A 24,588-nucleotide genomic window follows, 5' to 3' on the forward strand; every position below is an offset into this window, starting at 1 on the left:
TGAGATGTTGATGGGGGTACCGGCCTTGTAGAATTGTCGTGAGGATCAAATGTGATGGCAAAACCAAAAAGACGCTCTGCACACTGGCAGGCATGGAGTGATCCCAGTTATAGCAGTGAAAATGAAGATACAGAATGAAGTGATGAGGAAAGAGAAGTGCTTGCTTTGCTTGTTCCAACTTGATCTGCCCTCCATGCCCACCCGTCTCTTTGGTTGTCTTCCCCTTGTCATCTCCATCTCCTCCTGTCTGCCGGCCCCTCAGAGCCCACTCATACCCTTTACAGTCCCAGCCCAAGGGCCCTGCCCTGCACAATCAGAGCCCTTACCCTATGTACTGCTCAGACTTGTTGAACTTCTTGGCCAGGTACTTGGCTGATGCTTTGCTGGGGATCTTGACCATGGACAGCTCCTTGCCGTAGCGGGTTAGGTTGCAGGGCATTTCACACACACAGTACTCCTGGTCCTTCTCCACCAGGAAGTCTGTGCCCGACCAGGCGAGAGGCACCAGCTGAGTGGTGCCCTTCGGCCAGCACCTTCCTAACATGAACATTCTGGCCCTGTCCAAAGGAAACCTGGGCCCCTTTCTCTTTTTCTGACCTGTCCTTCACCTCAGCCCTGTGCCCACCTTGTGCTCCCCATGGGTATTTCTCAATCCTGTATCTCATTGCCTCAGGGCCCTCGGGGGTCAAGCAGCCGAGATGCTGATGAGAGAGGGGGAGGGCCCCTCCCAGGTACTCCTGCTGATTTTTCAGAGGGGCCTTTAGAGATGCTATTCCCAGCTTTGCTAAAGTCAGACACAAGAGAGTTCAAGTGAAGCCTGATCCAGGAGTTATTTGAAGCTTCTAGGAACTTGGTCTGAAACCCCTATGCATGTGGCTCCTTCCTTCCCCCAGACTGCCCCGAGACAGGGGTGCTCACCCAGAGCAGGATCCGCACACTCCTTGTACTGTTCTGGAGTGCAGTATGGGGCATCCCCTAACAGAGGAGAAAAGACAGTGGTGCAGGATGGAGATTAAAGGGTCTTGTGATGATGGTGGTACCAAGAGTCTAGAAACTGGAAGATGGGAGTGGGCTGGAGGGCAGGACTAGCTAGCCCCCAGTGTGTTCTGCAGGTGACCCACCCCACAGTCCATCCCTCCTAGACCCCTTCCCGCACGTTTCTGTGGGTACAGGCAGGAATTGAGGTGAGAGGGTCAAGAGTTTTAGGAGTATGGGATGGGGTTAGAACTGGGCTGGGGAGAAGGCATTTAATCTTGCTTCCGTGTTGGCAGGAGGTTGATATGCGTGGGGAGCTGGTGAGGGGCAGTGCAGTGCAGGCTGAGGGGCCCCAAGATTGTGTTTGGAGCTTTGGGGCCTGACCTGGCATGTGCACCATGCGACAGTTACAGTTCTCCACCAGGTAGCGTGTCTCACAGTCGATGCGGCAGGCAGTAATGCTGTAGGAGTCGAAGAAATCCGAGTCCATGGTAACAGCTTTGCAGGTGCCCCAGGGCGGGGGCAGGTAGATGAGCTGCTGGGAGAGCCGGGGAGCTGGGGGGTGTGGGGACTTCTCCCCGAGTCACCTCGATGGACTTCTCTGATAAGACGCAGAACTCGGGAGTCCTGCTCCCTGTCCCTCCGCAGACTGTGAGGGTCTCAGAGTTTATAGAGCACTCCTGTTCATTCATGCTGCTCAATCGTCAGATCGGTACCCAGGCCCTAGCTCACCCGTCCCTCCTGTATTGATTACCCACCACTCCATCTCGATCCCTCAACACCCCACCCTGGGACCAGCCTCTTGTGGCCCTCTCACCCGCTGCTCCTGGCAGGACACAAAGGTCTGGAACCCCGGGGCCACACCAAAGCCCAGCTGGTCGATGAAGGGAGGTTCATCCTGACTGTGGATCTGCACTTTGATGCCCGCTTCGAAGGACGTCTCATCTATGGGAATGAGGGGCAGGGGGTGTATTGGGAGGGCTTCTGACTCCCTAACCTCCTTCAGAGCTGGGGCCATGCTTCCTCTCCTAGGGATAAGCACAGTGCACACTGGGACACTGGGGGAGGGGTTAATCTATAGGGGCCCTGGCCCATCCCCAGCCTCCTTTCGGGTTTGCTAGCTCCATGCTGCCCTGATGAACCTTGCATCCTGCATACTTTTCTTACCTGGCTTCGGCTATGCATCTTGGTGTTTCAAATTCTTTCCCAGACACTCTCTATTTCTCTCCCTCCTTGTCTCCCTTCTCCCTAGCTCTCTCAGCCCCAAGGTCCTCTGAGACCAGACTGACGGCAGGCAGCCCAAGAAGAGAGGGAGTTATTTATAGAGAGAGCGACGACCGCTGATGGAAAGGGATGGCTGGTTACCTTGGAGAGTAACTGAGCCAGGAAGGGAGAGCTAGAGAACTGTGAGGGTGGCAGGCAGGTAGAGTCGGAGATGGAGATGGCAAGATGCTGGGAGGAAGGGAGGAGAGCCCGAGTCCTGCCTCAGGTCCCACAGTGGATCTCAGGAGTCCCCTGGTGGAAGCTGATGGCTAGGGCCATGGGAAGGGGCCCCTGAGAGAAGTGACATACCAGTCTCTCCCCATACAGGCAGGTACTCGTCCTGCTGGATGTCCAGCATGATCTCCAGCCCATTGCCAGTCCCACCCTTCATGGTCTTCAGTCGTGGACGCCCATCTCGGCCCGAGTTGAATGTGTAGCACTTGCCATACCGTGTGAAGACCTGGCGAGGGCAGAGTGAAGAGCCTGAGAGTCCTGCCAGCACCCCCTACTTACCAAGGGCTGTCCCCAGACCCCTCCGCTGCTGGAATCTCAACACGCTTCAGGAACAGTCCCTTCTGTGCAGCCCATTCTCCATTTGTCCTCCCTCCCGTTCATTCTCTGCCCTTCTTTGCCCTGATACGGGCCCCGGGAAAGCTGATCTCTGTGGGGTGCACTGCCCGTGTTCTTCTGCCACTTGGACAGGCTTTGGGTTGGGTTGGCCAATGCAAGCTCTCAGTGAGGGATCAGAGGGCAGAAGGAGGGAGCTCTCGATCAGGGTGTGAATCCTTCCCCACCCCTCACCCCTCTGAGAATGCTCTGGCAGTGGTTTCGATCCTCTGAGACTATAGATCCTGCCAGGAGGGCTCCCTGCAAAGCACTGCTGTTCCCTTGTGCCCCTTTAGCCTGTTGGTGACAATTTCCCACTATCACCAGGTGCCTCAGGCCCCTTCAGGCAGAGTTTCCTTCACTCTGCCCACAACTCTATAAACAGTCCCCTTGTTCGAGTCTTTTCAATTAAACTATCTGAGTGGCAGTCTTCTTCCTGCTGGGACCCTGACATACACACCTCCATCGCCAGGATCCCGTCACTGCCATACTCCCGGTCCCTCCTTGGGACCTTCTCTTCAGGCCCAAGCTCCCAGGGCCTCCTGAGATCTTCTCCTGGATTTTGCCCCGGGCATCTGAAATTCTGCTCTCCCCAAGGTCCTTCCCCCAAACCAAGCTAAGCGTTTTCGTTTTCTCCAGCCATTAGCCCCTTGTGTCTATCATTGTCCTGTCATCACCAGAACCTGAGAGCAGACCCAGTTGCCATCGCAAGGACCATGCTCACCCAAGCCCAGCTTTGGTACTGGATTTGGTCCTGAGTCTCCAGGGCAAGGAACGCTTAGCAATGCTTGTGCAGAACTAAGAGGACCTCAGAGGAGCTCTCTGCCCTGGGGGCAGTCTTCCCACTCCAGGCCTCGGAACAGCCCTTATCACGGCTCTGATGACACAGCCACAGAGGGAAGAGCGAACCAATTCTTTACAGCCCTCTCCCCACAGTTTCTTGGAATGTTTCCAGGTTCCCACACATGGGGTGAGTGTGCTTTTCCTACAGCCTCATGGTGACAAAGTCCACGAAGTGAGTCAGAAGGTAAGGGACAGACATAGCCCAGAGAAAGAGAGACAGCGTCAGGCCAGACCAGAGCGGTCAGTGGTGTGGGGGGTACTAGTCCCCTTCTCCCTTCCTAGAACAACCTCCACCCCCATCCAGAAAAGAAAAGGCAAAGTCCACAGATGAGGTAGAGAGGGAACTCCCACGACTCCTAACCCCCCAGCCCGCTATGAGGTTTTGTGGCATTCTGTCACAGGCTCCAGACACACACCCATGCCTACCCTCCATCCGGGGGCGTGAGGGACTCCAGGGTGGCTGAAAACGACAGCCTTGCTAGGGCTGAGCTGTGCTGCGGACCTGCGGACTGCTGCTGCCACCTGGTGGTTCTATGCGAGAAGTGTCTGCTCTACCCTTAGGTCCAGAGGAAGCCAGGTTGACTCCTTCATTTTATCGCATGTTCCTCTATTTCCTGGCCTGCCTGAGGTCCAGTGGCCCAAACCTCCAGATCCCTGTCTGCAGTTGGTCCACAACGCACTTATATGATGACACCCACCTGCTCCTGCTCCAGGGCGGAAGTGGGGGATGGGGGCGGGTAGGTGTGTGGGAAAGGAAGGCCTGGCATCTGGCACCTGGAGGGGGTAGAAGAGTCAGGCCAGACAGAACTGGAAGCTGAACTGGGGAGGGGATGGGGTGCCACTTGGTCTCTCAGCAAGGAAGACCCTAGACTCCAGAGTGGGAGGGCAAGCAGGAGGCTGACTCCCCATCGAGGGCTTCCCCAGGGAAGAGGATCCCTGATCACCTAGAGCTGCAGGGAGGGGAAGATTTAGAGGAAGACTTGTTATCCTCCCTCAGAGAGACAGACAGACGGACACACACACACACACACACACACACACACACACACACACACACACACTGTAGGAGGAGCACTGAAAGACCAAGTGAGGATGCACTCAAGTCCCTGCTGTGGTCACTACTGAGAAGGGGCGTGGTGGGGTGGAGTCGGGGACTGTCCTCACCCTTCCCCCACCTTCCACACCCTTCTCCTGCACCTCCGGAGACCAGGTGACACCTGCCCCAGCTCCAGTCCAGGGGTCATAGTCAAAATTGTTAAGGCCAGGTGTGGGTCCCCACCATCAGATCAAAGGTTGACCTCAAAGACAGAGTAAGGTCCTAGGCTCTTCTGGATCACAGGGAGGTCTGGGGAAGGGCTGGAGATGCTGGAGAATATTCAGGAAGACACCAGGGGCCTCAGGGCAGCAACTAATTACCAACCAGTACAGATAGATATCCAGATTCTAACAGGAAGAGCAGTACTGGTACAGATCCAAAAATAGCAGCCCAGTCGCAGATCCTGGGGCTCCCAGGGCAAGCTCTCTGGCCAGGCCTCCCTGAGGCATGTCAGAAGGGGTGGGGGGGAGTGGCCCAGGTGAAGTGGGGGAGGGGCAGGATGGCCACCAGCCCCCAGCCCCGGCCGGGGATGCTCAGGGTGAGCCATGGCAGACACCCCTGGGGGACGGTGCCAGGCGTGGGCCCCCACTCACCACCGAGAAGTTGTGAGGGCCACAGGGCCCCCCGCAGTAGGAGCAATAGAGCAGCATGTCCTCCAGCCGGTGGCAGGAGCGATTGTAGAAGCGGTGCAGGTTAAAGGGCTCCCCAGAGAAGGCCTCGGGCCCCGGTGGGGCGAGGGGCACCCCAGGGTCATCACTTTCATCCAGCCCCAGCATGGGGGCCAGGTAGAGCAAGTCGGGGTAGCTGAGCTGGGACAGGCGCACGGCATTGGTGTTGCAGAGGGTGACGGCCGGGAAGGCCAGCTCCGTGGTGGCCACCTCGTCCAGCAGAGTCACGTGCGGGTAGCTGAGGTAATAGGCGACGCGGTCCCCCACCTGGCACAAGAAGGCGCCCAGGGCCAGGACAAAGGCCACTGCCCACAGGGCCTGCCTCAGCCCTGGACCCTCCTCCACGAAGATGTGGCTGGCGCCATGCAGGGTGCAGCTGTTGGCAAAGGCCACCAAATCCATGGGCGAATCCCCCTCTCTAGGCTCCTTCCTCACTGCCTCCTCTTCCTTCTCTTCTTCCTCCTCTTCTGATTCTGAGTTGTCCCACTGTTGCTGCCGCTGCCGCTGCCGCTGGTGGGGACCCCAAACATCTCCCAAGGGCCCTGGGCCCTCCTCTCCAGAGGAGAAGGACACAGAGCAGAAGATCTGGATGGGCATCTTCTTCAGAGGCTTCCTGGCCCCTGGGGGATTGGCAGGAGAAGGGAGAAGCAGACAGGATCTCGGGCAGGATCTGGCAGGGTCAGCCACCCAGCCCGAGTCGGCCGGGTCCCGGCAGCCCGGCCAGCCGGCTGTTCTCCCTCGCCCGGGCCTTGGTGGCGGTGTGGCGGAGGTGGGGCGGGGCGTGGAGAGGAGGACCTGCCTGCCCAGCCCGGAGCGGGGAGGGGGAGGGCAGGCGTCTGGGCTGATGAATAATGGATGGCAGTGGGAAAGGGAGGCAGATGGAGAGGAGCGGGGCCAGAGCCCCTTTCCGGTAACCAGCTCCCGCAGGACAGAGAGGGTGGAAGATAGTGGAAACCATGGAAAAGCCTCAGGGCTCCAGGTGAGATGGGCCCTAGCAGATGCCTCTGCTCCCACAGCCCGGAGCAACAGTCCCTGCCCCTCCCTCATGACATTCAAGCCTCCCTGTCACCCTCTCATCTACTCCTCAGCCCTTCCTTTGGTCTTCCTACCCCAATTCTGGGTCCTCACCCCCATTCCCACCTGGTGCAGCCGTTCCCCTGAGACCCTGGAGCTCCGTACTCTCTCAGACCTCTAATTCCTCCTTGACTCCCCCTGACTCATAATCTCCCCCCTTCCAGTTATTTCATTGACCACACCCCCACCTTCTCCCAATACACTCCTAAGACCCCAGTTCCCTTTCAGTCACTGCCGTGACCCCAATTTACTCTGTTACTTCCTGAACCCTTAATTCCCCTGCAATCATTGCCTTGACCTCCAATTTCCCTCCAGCCAGTCCTTGACCGCATTTATCCTCCCCTCCCTCCCCTGACCCTGGCTGAGCTTCCAGTCAGCACCCTCCCCCATGCTGAGCTGCACTTAGGTCACTCTCCCCTCCTCCACCTTTCCCTTCTGTGGCTTGGGGGGCAGCCCAGGTTCCATTAGCAGAGGTCTCTCACTGACCACAGACTCATTTATGGCCAGTTCCCGGCACCAGGGGGGAGGCACCCTGTCTCTTGCAGCTGAAAAGCTTCCTGGCAGATCACCACTCCCCTCCCAGCTTGCCCACCCCTCACTGGTCCAGGAGAGGAGTTCGAGGAATCCTTTCTGGTAGGTGGAAGAAATTGAGATCAGAGCAATCTGCTAGGTCAGGTGGAGAGTGTCAGGAACCAACCTGGGATGCCCCCCAAAACCCTCATCCCTTGCCCTTCTGAGGGTCCCCTTGCCCCCAGTTTACCATTCTCTGACCCCGGGTCCCTGGCCCCTCTGTGCTCTGGTTACTCGGGGCCACTGATGGAGGAACTTGAGCCACCAGTCAAGTCTCCAGGGCCTAGAAGGTGACCTGAGGGGAGGAGTGTAAGGGAGGGAGGGAGGGAGGGGAAGCATGTTAACCCTTCCTCTGCAGGGCCAGAGACAAAGCAGTGGGGGTCAGATGAGTCTACTTGGACCTTGTGATTCCTTAACCATCCCACAGCCCCAGGCCCCCTTCCCCTCCTTTTCTCCTCTCCCTCCCTGCTCCTACACCTCTTCCCTTCTCCATTTGCATGCGGGGACCCTGGAGTATGTTGGGGATGGGAGGCAAGATGCCAAGTTCCAGCAGAAGTGACTGATGTGGGACCTTTGGCCTCAACTTTGCTGCCAGGGACACAGAGGCCCCAAAAGAAGAGCAGCCTTTGAGATCTGGCTCCTCTCCATCCTTTCCCCATTGCCCTCAGACTGGCCTCCACCTCTTTTGCCTAAACATTGGCCTTCCAACTGGTCTCCCTAACTCCCTGCCTCCCCACAGTTTCTCCCCACCTTATATAATTCTGTATGTAATTCTGACGGTTCTCCAGCCCTGAGACCTTCTTCACTCCTTAGTGCCTCTTGGTGAAATCACCCCCATCTCAGGTAAAGTTATGTGAGGCCCTTGCAATTTACCTTCCAGCCTCCCTTCCCCACCCCTCCACAGCAGTTTAGCCTCTAGCCACCATGCCCTTCTTCCATTCTGCAGACCCGCTAGGCTCATCCACAGCTCCATGCCTTCCCTGGACTCCATCTGAAGAATTTCTCCTCATTTTTCAAGACCTTGCTCACACATTACCTCATCCGAGAAGCCTTCCCTGACTGCACAGGGCATAGTGAGTACCCACCCAGGAAACAGAATGAAGGGCCCAATTCTGCTCAAGCCCCTTCAGGCATGAGTAGTAACCAATAGCTCCTTGAGGACAGAGACTATGAGAATGAAAGAGCAAGACGCAGTGACCATGTGAAGAAACCAGAACCAAGGAAGACCAGGAACACCCACGGCAACCAGCGAGGTCACTGCAGAGATGAGGAGAGAGATAAACCCTCACCCCACCTCCAGTGTTGTCCTCAGGCTTCTTCTGCATGAACTAAGGGGTTCCTTTTATGTTTCCTGCCCTGTGTGCATTTGCTTCCCCACTAGCAGACCTCAGCTCTCAGAGAGCTCTGCACGTCATCAGGCTGTGCAGAGGTAAGTTCTAGGCCTGGGTTGGGGGTGGGGAGGCTGCAGCTACCCATGTGTTCCATACCCACTAGAGGGCACTGTTCCTCTCCTTCAGACTTCCTGGAAGGGGAAGCGATTAGACTTCCAGAGGGAAGAAACTAAGGCAGGGGACACTTCCACCACGCGGCTTCACTAGACAGAAGGACATGCACACACAGAGAAGCTTCAGAGGACAGCGCATCCAGGATGGCAGGGCCCGTCTTCCCCCACACCAACACAAAAACCCACACTGCACACCTACACATCACCACACACAGCTCCCTTGTGGGGCAACACACACACACACACACACACACACACACACACACACACACACACGCCCCCCCAACCGCAGTTCCTCCCTCCTCTAACATCCTCTCCCGCCTCATCTTGTTCCAGTAGACCAATCCAAACTCTTCACAGTAATGGGAGGTAAGGAGAGTCTCAAGCATCACATGCAGACCCGCAAGCACACAGAGGCCCCAGGAGAAGTGGCCGAGCAGACACCCATGCAGGACAACATCCACTTCTGAATCCTCTGTCCAAGGAGGCAAGTCTTCCCCGGGTCAATCCCTACCCAGTACCACTCTCAAACTGTGTGTGGCAACTCAGTGGTTTCTGACTTTCTCCGCATCTCTTTCTAAACACACCCCCGCACCCCCCGCCTCACTGCTGCCAACATCTGTAGAATGTTTCATGCTTTTCAGTGGCTATCTCATGGGATCCTTATACAACCTACTGAAATAAGCAGGTTTGAGTAACCTCACCCCCATTTGACAAATGAGGAAACTGAGGCACAGTGACCTGTTCAAGTTTCATGGAGAGCAAGTGGTAGGCATGAGATTAGAATTAGATCTCCCCTTGCAAATTCCTCCCTCCTTTATTCTTTCATTTATTCATCAACTATTTCCTGAGTGTCTATGTGCTGAGGACACATGAAGAATATACAATGAACCGGGATCCTGCCCTTGTGGAGCTTACTGTCTAATGGGGAAGACAGACACCATTTTCTAAAAATTGCACAAGTGAATATTTAATTGCAAATCATGATAAGTGCTATGAAAAGATAATTTGGCTCTCTGGGAGGGAGTGACAGAGGATCTGACCCACCCTAGGGAATCAAAGCAGGTTTCTCTGAGGAAGTGATGCTTGAATTGTGATCTAAAAAATAAGGAGAATAAGGAGGAGTAATTAGGTCTGTATGAGGTGGGGTGGGGGAAGAATATTCCAGAGGGCAGAGTCATGCAAAGGCCCTGAAGACCCCAGGTGGGTTGGGTGGAGAGCTCAGAGGAGGAGAATATAGCTGGAGAGCCAGAGCGGGGTAAGAACAGGCTGGATAAACAGGCAGGACCCAGACCCTTCCGGGGCCTTGAAGGTCACAGCAAAGATTCTGGTCCAAGGACAATGGGAGGTGTGCCATGGAAGGGTTTCAAGTGATCGGAGCAGTGTTTTGAAGAGACAGCTTGGGAACAGCCAGAGGAGGTGCCGGAAGACCTGTCAGGAAACCATTGCGGGTGTAGGTGAGACAGGGAGTGGACCAGCTTGGAATGGGGTGATAGGGTGGAGATGTTTAGGAGCCAAGAGTGGCAGATCCCGTTAAGGGAGGTGAAGGAGATGGAATGTAGGGATGCTTGCTAGTTTGCATAAGAGGCTGAATGGTGGGGTGGCTCACTAGGCCAGGAACACAAGGAAAGGACCAGTTTGGGAGATAAGATGATGAATTTGGCTTTGCGCATGCTGGGTTTTTCGAGCCTCAGGGACATCCAAGTGGAGATGTGAAGGGGGAGATTGGCCACCGGCGCAGAGTCTGGGAGGAAAGAGCTGGACGGAAGCACACATCTGGCCTGCCAGGGTCTAGATGCTGACTAGAGTCATGAGTGAAGACAAGACAGCCCAAGGATAGAAAGTCGAAAGGAAGGAAGGAAGGGAGGGAGGGAGGGAGGGAAAGAGATCAAGCTTGATTTGTCAATATCCACCAAAGCCAAACAGAATCCCAACCTGTGACTTAACCACAGCCCCTAGTTATATACCCAAAATATGAGTACATAGGACAACCAGAAAACATAAGCAAGAATGTTCATGATAGCTTTATTTATAACAGCCAAAAAACTAGTAACAATCCAAATGTCTAGCAAGAGTAGAACGGACAAATACATTTTGGTGTATTTATATAATGAGATACTACACAGCATTGACAAAGTGCTAACTACCACCACACAGAATGAGACAATCTCAGAGACAAAATCCTAAGCAAAAGAAGACAGGCACAAAAGTGTGCATACTGTATGGAGGGTACTATACTCTAGGAACTTCAAAACAGGTGGAACTTATCTGTACTGACAGAAGTCAGAATAATGGTTAACTCTTGTGGGGTAGTATTGACCGGGAAGGGGCCCAAAGGAAATTTCTGGGGTGTTGGAAATGTTTCACACTTTTTTTTTCTTTTTTGAGAGAGAGAGAGTGTGCGATGAGCGGGGTTGAGGGGAGGGGCAGAGGGAGAGAGAGAATCTCAAGCAGACTCCATGCTGAGCATGGAGCCAGATGCAGGGCTTAATCTCATGACCCTGAGATCATGACCTGAGCTGAAATCAAGAGTTGGACGCTTGATTGAGCCATGCAGGCACCCCAGGAAAGAGCAGTTTAAAAAAGAGGAGGTGGTCAACCATTTTGAATGTTATTGAGAGATTAAGAATAAAAAATGTTTGCAGGATCTGGCCACATGGAGGTCACTGGTGGCCTTAGCTCTAACCGTTTTGGTGGAGTGCTGGGGGCGGGCAGAAGGCAGCCTGAAGTGGATTGGAGAGTGAGTTTGAGATGAGAGAATGAAGACAGTGGAATGTATATATATCATTTTTCAGAATTTTGTCTGGGAAAGGAAATGGGGGGGCTGGAGGGAGCTGTGGAGTTGGGAGACCTTTGGTTTTTGGTTTTTATGTTAACCTCAACCCTGATACACAGTAAGCGCTCAATAAATGTTAGCTGTTGTAGCTATATATTTCAAGATGAGAGAATCTTAAGCATGTTTCAGTGGCAACTGGTAGATTCCACTGGAGAGGGAGAGACTGACTGTAGACAAGGGAGAGGCAGAATCTTTAGGGTAACATTCCTATACAGGTAGAAGGAGATCAGATGGAAAGGCGAGGTTGAGATTTCAGCCTAGAGAGGAGGGATGCTCCCTTCCGAAAGGGGGGAAGGTCTTGGCTGAGGCTTCTATCTTCTCTATGAAGCAGAAGACAAGGTTATCTGCCGAGGGTGCGAGGGGGGCCAGGAAGGGTGGCTGTTTGAGATGAGCGGAGAAGTCTGAAGTAGTCATTGGGGCCAGCAAGGTGACCCGGAAAACAGGGAGTTGCCAGGGGGCACTGCCCACCCATTTCAGGATGTTGATCATGAGCACAAGGTGATTTCAAGCTGGTCTGTTGTGTGACCTCCTCTGGCAGAGCCTGGCTGCCCTGGAGCCGCCTGAGGAAAGCCAGTGGTAGGGCCATCCACTAGGGTTGGGGTTTGGCCAAATGGTGCAGTGAAAAGGCAGAGGAGTCAAAAGGCTTTGGTGTGGCCAGCCCGAGTCTGGGGTTCCTTCTCCTTTGCACTCTTGCTTTTGCGTCTTGCCGCCAGCTTCTTTAGAGAGCATGGCAAGCTGGGGGCCGGACACCCTCCTCCCCCTGCTCCACACACCTGCTCCAGCAGTCACACACAAAGAAGCTGGACTTCGCAGATCTGAAGTCAAGGTCCCACTCTGGCATTCACCGGCTCTGTGACCTCGGGCAAGTCACCCAACATCTCTGGGCCTCAGTTTCCTCATCTCTCAGGTGAAGATATTAATATCTGCCTGCCTCCCAGAATAAGGAGGGTCATGAGCTAAAGTAAAGGGAATTTGTAAATTGCAAAGCTCGACTGGAAGAGATGATTAATTTTGCTGGTATGTGCTCTGCATGCAACCAGAGGTTTGCCTGCACACAGGTTCCCTCCCACAACCACACTAAGTGAGCTGTGTACGCCCCCAAGCACATCCACACACGTCCACTACATACCCTAATCCACATCCACGTTCTTGCACACTCGGGGCACACATGCAGTGAGCATGTCACAGGAAGGCTGAGTCGGCCATTGTCCATGGTCAAGGCCACTGCAGCAGTCTCACCCCAGGGAGGTCCCCAGCCTGGCTGGCTGATGCAACGCATCAATTAGAGACGCACACACTAAGCTACATGACCCAACCTCTCAGCGCCCCCACCCCCGGGACTGCTGCCATGTCAAGGGGGTGAGCATGAGAGAGGTGGGAAAGGTTTTCTTTCCAAGAACTCATAGTAGCTCAGAAAAACTACCACTTGCCCTCCCTCTCCCCTGGGAGTGGCCTTGGAGAGCCTGGGGTGGCAGAGTCTCTCCCCTTACAGTTTCTTAAGGGAACTTCCCCTCTAGGTGAATACACAGCTGTTTCATGCTCATTATACAATTTTCCACGAGGAAGATGTCTGATCCCTGTGTCTGGGAAAGTCAGTACCGCACAGCCATCCATGCATGGGCCAGGGCGGGCTTAGCCGGAGTCCCAGAGGCTGAAGGAGGGGCTGCCCCTTGGCAAAGAATAATTTAGCCATCTATTTAGGGCCTCCTTACCTCACAGGAAATTGTGCCTAGAAGCCAGATGGAACTATGCCTAAAATAGAACCCAGGGGGTCCCAGTGTTCAGCCGCATCCTCCACCAGAACTAGGCACCACTTCTCAGTCTTGCTGTCTGCTTCCCAGTTTTGCCTCCCAGAATCCAGAACAAGGGTCCTGACTGGAAGGTTCTCGGCCCGAGGTTAGAAGCTCCCAGAGCTGCCACCTCAGACTTCCAGTGCTGGCAGGCGTGTGCTCCGGGGGCGTGCCCAATGGCAGGCAATGACCCCTGCTGGACAGCAGTGGGCTGCGCACCTGCTAGGGGAGGACAGCTCGGTGGAGACGCCCCTCAGCCTATAAAACTGGAGTTTCTGAATAGCTGAGCTGGGCTGGGGAGATTTTTTTTTTAATTTTTTTTTTAAAGATTTTATTTATTTATTTGAGAGAGAGAATGAGAGATAGAAAGCACGAGAAGGAAGAGGGTCAGAGGGAGAAGCAGACTCCCTGCTGAGCAGGGAGCCCGATGCGGGACTCGATCCCGGGACTCCAGGATCATGACCTGAGCCGAAGGCAGTCGCTTAACCAACTGAGCCACCCAGGCGCCCTGGGCTGGGGAGATTGGAAGGACTCCACCTAGAAGTCCAGGGTCCTGTGCTACCTGGCACGTGACTCCCTGTTCCCTACAGCTGCCTTTGTCATCATCCCCACCGCTCAGCTTGGAGCCTCCCTGGGAACCGCACTTCACTCTAAGCTCCCTAAGGGCAGGGACTGGGTCTGTCTGTTCACCTCTACACTCTGGCGCCCAGCGCAGGGCCTGGCACTTCGAAGGGGCTCTGTCACAGGAAGGAACCAAGCGGAGCTTTGTGTTTCCAACAACCCGGGTCTCCCACATCATGCCCCCTCTCCCCCAGAACTGAAATTGCCTTCCACAAAGTCGAAGCATGCTCAGAAGCAACCTCCACCCACAGCAAAAACGTGGGACCTCTCAGCAGGCCTCCCCCCTGCTTCTTGGACGCACACCAGGTGCAGCAGTGACCATACCTTTGAGTTTTCCGCAGGCTGGGGCAGGAGAAAGGCCCAAGGCTTGGAAGCGCTCCTCCCCACCCCTGCATTTCTGACTCTGCCCCCAGAGGCACTTAGTTACTTACATCAATTCCCTATTACTTTAGCCAGCAGCCCGGAGATCAATTAACTGAGAGTAGCCTCTTAGCTAACTGCAGTCTGGGAGAGAGGTGCAGTCCAGAACTGCAGGGGAGGAAGGAAGGAAGGAGAGGGAGAGGAGGTGAGAGCGAGGAAACTACGTTATCCAAAGGATGCTGGTGTGTATAGGTGTATGAGAGAGAGAGAGACAGAAAGGCGGGGGGAGAGAGAGAGAGAGAGAGACCCCACCTGGGTCCCCTGGATTCTTGCAACTGGCTCCACTCCAGTCTCCTCCCTCCAACCTCAGGTACTTCGGAGGGAGAGAGAGAAAGGAAGGATAAGTCTGGAAGGTTAACCTCTCCACTCCAGCCTCTCTTCTGTCCCGCTGCAATCTGTGCATGCTCCCCTTCCTGCCTCCCCCCACACCCCCCACAAAGACCACCAGGCCTCTGCCCCTGGGCAGGGTGGCTCAGGACCCTCCTGCTCTCTACAGCAGTCTGGGCAGCATTTTCCTTCAGCAGCCCTCCAACTCCCTGCTAGCTGGAGGGAAGAGACCCAGGTAGTGAGGCTGGGCCCTCCCCCAGGGACTCCTGGTTTGAGCTGCTATGGGGTGGGAGGCAGGCGAGGCAAGCTAGGGTGTGTGGGTGTGAGGGGTGTCAGTGAAGGGGCAGAGCTAAGTCGGGGATAAGGAAGCCCTCATGCTGGCCTGGCTCTCTCTGGGACCTGCCATCCCTGGCTCAGCTTGCTTTAAGATGGCCTCTCCCACCCCTCTCCAGGTCCCAGGATCACCCACCTACACCCACTGCTTCTATCAGCTTCTCATCCCTGTAGAAGCTCCAGAAGAGTCCTGTCCCCCTCCGGAACCTTGAGGGGATTTCCGTGCCCATCCCCCTCACTCCATCTCTCCTCTACGGAATTCCTGCCTCCACTCCAGGGTCCTGGGGGGACTCCTATGGACCCCCTCAAGGATTCGTGTGCCCTATCCCTTGTCCCCCAATTCCACCCTCTCCTGAGAGAGAATACTGTCTCCACTGCCTACCCACCCCCAAGATTTCCATTTTCTGCCCTCCCCTTCCTTCTCTTCCAGTGTCCAGAAATTAATTCCGCACTCTCTCTCCCCCAGGCAAAGGCTCTGGGTCTCAGCTGGAGGAGGAGGATGGCATAGGGCTGACTGGGCAGCCATCTGCCAGCCCCCTCCCCTTGGGGCTGCTCAGCATTCCAGCCACATAGGCGCTACCACTGCCAGGGACAGATAAGGTGCAGCTGGAGGCTGGCACCAGCTGCGACTGTGCTCACTCCCTCCGGCCCCCACCCAGACACGGGCACACAGCTGCGCCCCTGGTCCCTCACCATGGAGCCCCTGCCCTGCCTTGGCCTGACTGGCCTTGAGGTGGGGTGGGAGAGCAGAGCCTCAGACCCCTGGCAACCAAGCATCCCATCTCAAAGGAAAAGAGGTGGCCAGGGAAGAGGGGTCCTTGAGAGTGGGTCGTTGGTTGCTTTTTTGGTAGCTCAGGAGAGAGCTACTAAGGTGGACCCTCTGCCTCTTCAGTCTGAAACCAGTTTCTCCCAGATTTAGCCCGGGTTTCCCATATTTATCCCCACTCTCCCAAGCTGACTCAGCTAAAGCTGGGGGATGGACCCAGTCAAACACCCTGTGACCACCAGTCCATCCCCCTGTGGTTGAGCTGGATTCAGAAGCACATCTGAGGGGGAACGCTCATCACTGCAGACCCCTGCCGGAGGAGGGACCAGAATATGCTCCTTCCTATGCCTCCTGAACTGTCCTCCATGAGCAGGGTTCTCACAAGTTGGATGATCTTGGCCCTTGGAAACCCACAGCATACTTCACATGTACCTGTGCACATTTTGTTTTGCAAAAACTTTGAGCCAGGACTTGGACTTCCAGTTAGAACCTCTGTTTCAAAGCAGCAGAAGATGCCAAGACGGTCTCTCCTAAGCTCTGACCCAATAGGCAAATGTTTTCTGTCAGTGCCACATCTGTCCAGGGGCTAGATACACACCTTTTGACCTAGCAGAGAATGGCAAGGATGGAGAGGCAGATGTTAACTATTAGACCAAAGGAGAAGAGAGAGAAAGTGGAGCCTGTCTATGCCCCTTGGTACCAGGGAGCTGGGGGAGGGTGCTGGAGCCCTTCTTTTCCCCCAGGGAGATGTCAGACATGGACTCACAACCAAACTCCCATCTGTGTAGGAACATCCATAAGGGCAGAAGTGGTAGAGTTCCTGACACAGAAACATTGACAGGGAGGTCAATGAGAGAGGGTAGAAGGAGGGGCTGAGAGCCTTGGGTGCAGCCAGATTCCGGGTCAAGTCTTTGACATGGGCTCAAAAACATAAAAAACCTAGTCTTCCCTGGCAACCCAGAACCCAGAAACGCCAGTGCTGGGCCTGCCTGCAGGCTACTAGCTCTCATATCTCCCCCCACCCCAACCTCACGCAAGAGGAAGAACTCAGATTGCTCCAGAACTTTGTGAATCAGTCATAACTCCATCTGACTACTTAGAATTGTCCCCTCAGATAACATGGACCAGTCACATTTCAGTATCTCCATTTTCATGAACCTAACATGTCCTAGCGTCACCACCTGGAATCTTTCTGGACCTGAGGGACAAATGGAGCCTCAATTAAACACTTTCTATGGACTATTGTACCCCCACATTATACCTTCTCAGGTTGAGCCAAGTATTCTGCCCTTCATCCAATACTACAAACCATCCAAGCTAATGGGTTTTCTCTTCCTTGCTGCTCCCTTCTGCCGTGTATTGGGTATGCTGGGGAGGAAGAAGGCTCTGCCTTTCACCCTCAGTTAACTCCTACTACTCATTGGTACATAGTTGGTGAGCCTGGGAACCCTTTGGTCTCAGGCTCTGGAGAATCCAGGACTTTCCCTGTTTTGAGAAAGGATAAGAGGGAAGTGGTTAATGCATCACCCTATGCTCCCCGTCAGCTTGGCTCAGCAAGGAGTATGGTCATGTAACCTTTGTCTGGCAGGATTGACAAAGGCCCACGAAACTGGTCTGCAGAGCAGGGCTTAAAGAGATTGGGAATTCTTGTGTAACCTCAGCAGGAAGAAAACAAGCATGACCACGGCTCCAACATTTCTACACAAACAAATGGGGTTCATGCTCCCATAATGCTAGGAAGAAGCAAGCAAGGAGGGGAGAAAATGAGCAGGGAGAAAAGGGAGTCTCTGAGAACAGAGAATTAGGGGCGGGCATGGATAGCAGAGGGGTACTAGGGGAGACTGGGTTTTCAAAGAGCAATCACGAGAATTGGAAGTGATTCACGGGGACTCCAGGGTCAGCAACAGTAACAAAAAGAGCACACTAGGTTGGAACTTTACAAGACATGAGTTCTAATCCTGAACCTGTCACTAACCAGCTACTTGAGCTCAGGCAACTCATTCCACCTCTCTGTGTCTCAGTTTGTGCATCTGTAAAATAGACATAATATGGCTATTTATCCCGGGGATTGAAGGAGAGCCTACAAAGCATTCTGAAGAGTTACAAGCATCAGCCTCTCATCTGCTGTTATTTTTCACATCTGGCTTCAGGTCCTCTGGTCCCTTTCCAGCCTCTGTCTGGTTGTAACCTCTCGGGAGCCTGTATGAATTGCCCAGGATCAGCTGGCACATGAGATACAAGTCAGTTCCCCTAACCCTCCCCAGGATGCTGGCTTTGAGGCAGCCCCATCTGTGGGGAGTGGTGGGTGGGTCTGTGGGGCAGCTCCATTTTATTTATTTATTTGACAGAGAGAGAGAGAGAGCTCGGGCATATACAAGCAGGGGGAGTAGCAGGCAGAGGGATAGGGAGAAGCAGGCACCCCGCAGAGCAGGGAGCCCGAGAGTGAGATGCGGGCTTGATCCCAGGACCCTGGGATCATGACCTGAGCCGAAGGCAGATGCTTAACTGACTGAGGGGCATCTCCATTTTAAGAAGCAAGGAGATGAAAAAAAAAAAAGAAGAAGAAGAAGCAGCAAAGGGAGCCTCCAGTTCGGCCATCACTGTGTACCCCAAATAATCTCTCCTTCCTCAGACCCTGGCTCTTGTTGGCCAGGGGGGAACCCAATCAGACAGTATGCATGTGTGTGTGGGAGAGGGTGGCACAGAGAGAATTACCTGTCTAGCTATGTAAGAGAAAGCTTCCCTTACTTCCCATGTTTCATGGTGCTTCTCTAACTTAAATCCAAATCACCTGTTAAAATGCAAATTCTTATTCAGTAGGTCTGGGAAGTCAGGTGGCTCAGTCCTGCAGTTCTTTCAATTTCCCAGGTGATGGTCCTCAGACCTCATTTCAAGTAACAAGGCTGCAGCTTACCCACCACCATGTCCAACTCTGACACCTGTGGCCCAAAAAGTAAGCGTGACGGGGTGGGTGTCATGCCAGGCTCTGTGTGCGTGTGCGTGTGTGTGCGTGTGTGTGTGTGTGTGTGTGTGTGAACCTCTGTGTGTTGTGCACTGAGCGCTCTTTTTCCTGTCATCGTGGTCATGAGGCTGATGCTGAGGCCCTCACACAGAGCAAATGGACCCCTGTGCTGAACCAAGTCCTCTCCTGACAGAAGCAAACCCCAGGGACACACGGCTTCCTCTCCGGAGTAGCAAGCTTCATGGGAGGCCCTGGGGCTCCTAATCCTCTCCTCCTCCTCAGGGGGCAGGACGGACTCCTGCCCCACACCAGGGGACTCACTCACCACCTTGAAGTCTTCAGCGCTGCAGACCTCCCCCCGGAAGTGGCAGGAGAGCAGCATGTCTCGAATGTCGTGCCCCGCGCGGTCGTAGAACTCGCGCATGTTGAAGGGCTTGGGCTTGAAGCTGCGGAAGTTGGCCTTGTCCTGCAGGATCTCCAGCTGCTTTTCATCTGCCATCTGTGTGTCCGGTATCTCATACCTGGAGGCCAGGGGTGAGTGGTGAATGGATCAGCATGACCTCCCATACCTGCCTCCATTTGGCCTCCAGGGTCCCATATCCAACCTTGGGGGAGGTGGTGGCAGGGATCCATCTGGGGTCAACCATCAGCCCCCGGGGAACTGGCCTGGGCATAGGCACAGAAGAGCTGGGTGTGTCCAGAGGACCTGCCCCATGGGGTCTGAAAAGACGTTAGGATGTGCAGTGGCGGCATGGGTAAGGGAGGGGTGGGCAGAGAGATCAAGGCAGGGACTGTCTTTTATACTACAGTCTCCACCCTTTAAAGATGGTCTGCCCCCAGCCCTCAAGTGAGGAGATCAAGACACAGTGGCAGGAGGGTGGCAAAGGTCACTCCAGAGAGGCTGCTGATGTCTCTCTCAGGCTGGGTAGGGGCAGAACTGTTTGGGACTACGCTGCGATCGGAGATTGGTGCTCTTAATTGCGTTGCTCAGCAGTACCCCGATTCCTTTGCTGTGAGTGGCAGGTTTGGGGGTGCCTGAGAGTTAAGACAGGGTGGTCCAGGCTCTATGGTGGGTTTCAAGAGGCAAGCACCTGAGGGGGGTACCCAGGAGCTGGGGTGCATGCAACTCCGGGAGCCCAGTGAGCAGCCGGGTGGGAGCCACCCACCTGTTGTTGAGCAGGGCCAGCAGCTCCCCAGCGTGGTACAGGTCATTCTTGGAGACTTGGCTGAAGCGGAACTCGTTGAGGTTGCACAGCGTGACGGCGGGGAAGGTGAGCTGGGAGGCGGCCACCTCGTCGAGCTTGGTGACGTGGTGGTAATGGAAGTAGTACTGCACCCGCTCGGTGCACACACACAGCAGCACAGCCAGCGAGCCCAGGAAGCACAGGGCCCAGAGCGCCCGCTTCAGAGACAGCCGCTCGTAGGAGAAGATGTGCGCCAGGCCGTGCAGCGTGGAGCTGCTAGCGAAGGCCTGGATGCTCACCGGCTGGACGCCGCCCGCCTCCTCCTCCTCCGCCTTCAGTTCCATCCTGACCGAGGGGATCCTGGGGAAGGGGGCGGGGAGAGTCTATTATCCTGAGATAAGAGTACACATGGGGGTCCCTGCAAAGGCATCCATTCGGGATCCCCATCGCCAGAGGTCACTGCCTCTGGGGCAGGAGACTTCCCTCGTGTGTGAGCCCAGAGGTGGCTGACCAAGGGACGCACTCCTAGAAAAGGGTTCCTCCAAATGCGGGGGCTCTGGGGTCAGCTCAGGCCAAGAGAATGCTCTCCCAGGAAAGCTTCCCAGGCCAGGGGAGACCCCAGATGTAGACATCCGAGAGCGAGAGGGAAGTCCCAATATTTTTCCACAGGCAGGCACAGGAGTTCCCTCCAGATGTGGGGTCACTCTGGGACAGGAATGTCCACCCCATCCTGGAGACAAAAACTCGCCCAGACGGACAGAACCCAGGGTCAGGAGCTCCTGGCCAAGGATGTCCCCAGGACTGGGTTTTCACCCGGGTAAGCTAAACCTGGGCTAAAAACCCCTCAGGGAGGCGGGGAGGGGCCCAGCCCGAGTCCTCACCTGCGGGCGTCTCCAGTTTTAACGGCGCAAGCTGTGTCTATGTTTGGGGTGGGGGGTGGGGGGTGGAGGGCAGCCCGAGGTGGATGCATGGTGGCGGGGAGCGCGGTTCCCTATGATAGCTAGCTGTCCCCGCCCCGGACGCAACCCCCCTCCAGTCCAGCTTCTCGACGCAGCCAGATCCCCTGCTCGGCCCCCGCCCCCCTCCCCAGCCACCGAGCCGCCCCAGCAGCTGGGGAAAGCGAGAGGGTAGGAAAGTCCTGGCTTCGGGGAGCTGGGGAGTCCCGCAGCCAAAGGCGGGGGTATCGGAGACCCACCTGAGGGGGCTTCGGGAACCCGGCAAGCCGCGGCGGGTCCTGGGGCGCGGGGCCGGACGCGGGCTCAGCGCCGAGCCGCGAAGGGGCTCATGGCCCGGAGCGGGAGCCCGCGGCTGCCGCGGCACGCCGCGCAGAGCCCTGCAGGGAGCGGCCCGCCCGGCCCGGCTCGGCTCGGCTCCGTCCGCTCGCCCGCGCGCGCTCGCTCGCTCGCCCGCCTCGGCTCGGTCCGCCCGGGCTCGGCGCGGTGCGCGGTGCTCTCAGCCCCGGGATCTGCAGGGATCCATCGTCCGGCCGGGAGGCGGCGGGAGGGAAGGCGGAGGGGGGGAGGGGAGAGGGTGCGCGTGCGCGCCTACGAGTGTCTGCGAGGGTGTCTCTGGGCCGGTGTGTGCGCGGGGCCCCCGGACGCGGGAGCGGGACCGAGGGCTCCCCCGCCCCACCGCTGCCTCGCCCCCTCCTCCCGGCCGCTCTCCGCGGCTCTGCCTCCCTCCGGTCCGGGAGCCGTCTCCCTGCCTGCGAGGCCCTATGGCTCGTGTGTGTGACTATGTGTGGCGTGTGTGCGCGCGCGCGCGTCCCCCGCGCGCGAGAGGGAGGGAGTCAGCCCCCAGCGTCCCCCTCCCCGCGCTGTCTCCTTCGGATCGATGCTCCTGCCTCTGCTGCTGCTTCTTCTGGTGGCGCGTGCGCACACACACACACACACACACACACACACACACACACACACACGCAAGCTCCGAGTCACACTTGACTGATTCAAGCACTTGCTCGTATGGAGACACACTCATAAGACCAGAGTCACACCACGCCACTCACAGTCACACACACACACACACACACACCACAGATATCACACATCCCAGAGGTCTGGCCTACAGGGTAGGCACTCAGGAGCTTACACTTATTCACACCTGTTCTTCTCTCTGCTCCCACCTATGTGTGACATGTACACACATGCACATATGTAAACAAACACAGCTTGGCTGCCCAAACCTCATCCTTGTAGCCTTGGGCTTGCCTTTACAGGGTGGCATGTTTGCAGCCCCTCACTGCCAAACCTCTAAAGAAGGAGCATAGAGAAAAAAGAGATAGCCAGAGGTCAAGGGAATTTGGACAGAAGTCAAGAAGCAGGGAAAGGGAAGGGGGTGGGATGAGGTGGGAAGGTGGTGGGTTAGGAGGGTGGTGATGGACAGGATGAGGAAGGGATGGAAGGAGGAGCTGTACTCAGGAATGGAGCAGAATTCTGGGGCACTAAGCCCAGGCCTGGGGGCTGCTCCTATAGCTCTCACTTCTCTCCTTCTCTCTCTCCCTCCCTTCTCCTCCCTGAGAGGCCTTGGGGGGCCCTCCCTATCCAATTAACAGAGAAGGAGCAATCAAAGGGAAGTTGTTAATTTGCTGATGCTCATTAGGGGCTCTTAGCACGGAGACTGTTGAGGTCTGATGGTGTCAGATGAGGAAGAGGGGGTGTGGGGGACTAGAATTCTGTCTCTAGCAACTCCTTCAATCCACTTGCAGGTTGGCACAGCTCTGGCAGAAGGAAGGTGAGAGATGTGTTCCCAGGGCTTTAAGTGAGAAGAAAGAACTTGTAATGAGAAGAGTCTGGCACAATGGAAAGAAGTTGGATGAGAAGTTGTGAGGTGTTGGGGGCAGGGGGTACATGAGAAACCAGAGAAGGGAGCTGGAGATCCCTATAGAGGGTGTGGGCTTAGGACCCCAGGAGGGAGAGTGGGATCCATTTACTAGGGGCCTGCTCATGGTGCTGCCAAAGGGAAGGGAGGATCTTGGTTTCTGGTCTTGAGTTGGGGAGCTGTCCAGCAGCACCAGGCAGTGCTGGAGGGCTGCCATACCCCTGGGTAGCCACTGGGTGGCAGCACTGTTCCAGATACTTAGAATCAACCCAAGGGGGCATTTGGGAGTGGGAATTTGGCCCCAAACAGGGACGGGGGAAGTATGGGGCAGGATTCTTGAATTCCAAGTGTCTCAGGGGAGGGGAGGACCATCTTGGAGCATCTGTAATTCCCATAACTCCCCACCCTCGCAGGTTGAGTGACACATGGAGCTTCCTCAAATGGCTGCAAATTGCTTCAGTCACCTGGGATGTTATTGAGGGAGCAGCGGGGGTGGAAGGAAGGTGATGAGGTGAGGTGGAGGCAGACAAGGACTAATCGAGGCCAACGAACAGCCTCAAGAGTCTGAGGGAAGATAAAAGTTGTGAATCAGGTAATCTCAGCTTCCAGAACTGGCCCTGTCATTCATTAGCATGGGCAGGTCTCTTGACCTCTCTGAGCTCAGTTTCCTCATCTGTAAGATGGGGATAATCTTTATTTCACAGGAATTTCTGAGGATTACATAAGCTAATGCACAGAAAGTGGTAGCACATTAGCTTGTACCTAGTAAATCTCCAATAAGTAACTACTATTAGTAGCATTAGTGTTTAGATCCAGCCATAAAAGCACCAGTGCAGCCAAATCAGGGCAGAATCTGAGAGAGGTTCTCAACCCGGGCTATACATTTGAATCATCTAGGAAGCTTTTTAAAGTGATGCTGTGGCTCCACCTTAGTCCAATTAAATCAGAATCTCTGAGTGTGGGGCTCAGATATCCCAACTTTTCAAGACCTCTAATATATAGCAGCCAGTCTTGAGAAACCTCGATCTTGAGAATCCACAGGTCTGACTCAAGGCTTCAGTATGGTTCTTTGTATGACAGGCCCAGACTCAGAAGTTCTTTCTTTCTTTTTTTTTTTAAAGATTTTATTTATTTGAAAGAGTGAGCAGGTGCCTGGGTGGCTCAGTCGGTTGTGCATCTGGCTTCGGCTCAGGTCATGATCTCAGGGTCCTGGGCTTGAGCCCTGGATCTCATGCATTGGGCTTCCTGCTCAGTGGGGAGCCTGCTTCTCCCCCTCCCTCTGCCCCTCTCCTGTGTGTGCGCTCTCTCTCTCAATAAATAAAAAAAAATCTTTAAAAAAAAAGAGACAGAGCACACGAGTGGGGGTGGGGTTGGGGGGAAGGGCAGAGAGAGCAGCAGACTCCCTGCTGAGCAGGGAGCTCAGGCGGGCCTCAATGCAGGGGCGAGGCTTGATCCCAAGACCCTGGGATAAGGACCTGAGCCCAAGGCAGATGCTTAGCTGATTGAGCCACCCAGGCGCCCTGGAAGTTCTTTCTTATGCACAACCTAAGTACATCATGTTATTGTTTCCTCTTCATTTGAAGTGAGATGGATCCCCCCCCCCCCCAGATTCCCCCCCATCCCTGCCCTGTACATTTCGGCAAACCTACACTGTGTGAAATCCCAGGATTGGCCCTGGGGACATGGTGAGGAGTGGCACAGTCACTGTCTTCAGAATTCTCCAGTGTTGGGCGCCTGGGTGGCTCAGTTGGTTAAGAGACTGCCTTCGGCTCAGGTCATGATCCTGGAGTCCTGCGATCGAGTCCCGCATCCGGCTCCCTGCTCAGCGGGGAGTCTGCTTCTCCCTCTGACCCTCCCCCCTCTCATGTGCCCTCTCTCTCTCTCATTCTCGCTCTCTCAAATAAATAAAATCTTTAAAAAAATTTTAAAAAAT

The 24,588-nt window shown here is 55.3% G+C and overlaps 1 protein-coding gene across 3 annotated transcripts in view; it reads right to left on the bottom strand.

Moving 5' to 3' along the window:
• The window catches only part of ASIC1 (acid sensing ion channel subunit 1), a 43,388-nt gene that overhangs the window by 3,219 nt on the left and 15,581 nt on the right, over positions 1-24,588 (bottom strand). Inside the window, exons 1-8 of one of the 3 annotated variants that reach the window (XM_027592608.2) lie at positions 21,034-21,559; positions 19,821-20,198; positions 18,980-19,175; positions 2,548-2,698; positions 1,793-1,920; positions 1,360-1,510; positions 919-975; positions 327-480 (exon numbers count right to left, since the gene is read on the bottom strand). In XM_027592608.2, coding sequence (XP_027448409.1) covers positions 327-480; positions 919-975; positions 1,360-1,510; positions 1,793-1,920; positions 2,548-2,698; positions 18,980-19,175; positions 19,821-20,182 — 1,199 coding nt within the window. In that variant the 5' untranslated portion in view covers positions 20,183-20,198; positions 21,034-21,559. Of the gene's footprint in view, positions 1-326; positions 481-918; positions 976-1,359; positions 1,511-1,792; positions 1,921-2,547; positions 2,699-5,376; positions 13,126-18,979; positions 19,176-19,820; positions 20,199-21,033; positions 21,560-24,588 lie in introns of those variants that run through there. The other 2 variants (XM_027592609.2, XM_027592607.2) reach the window with 2 other exon arrangements.

This window comes from Zalophus californianus, chromosome 9, assembly GCF_009762305.2.
Source record: "Zalophus californianus isolate mZalCal1 chromosome 9, mZalCal1.pri.v2, whole genome shotgun sequence".
NCBI classification, from domain to species: Eukaryota; Metazoa; Chordata; class Mammalia; order Carnivora; family Otariidae; genus Zalophus; species Zalophus californianus.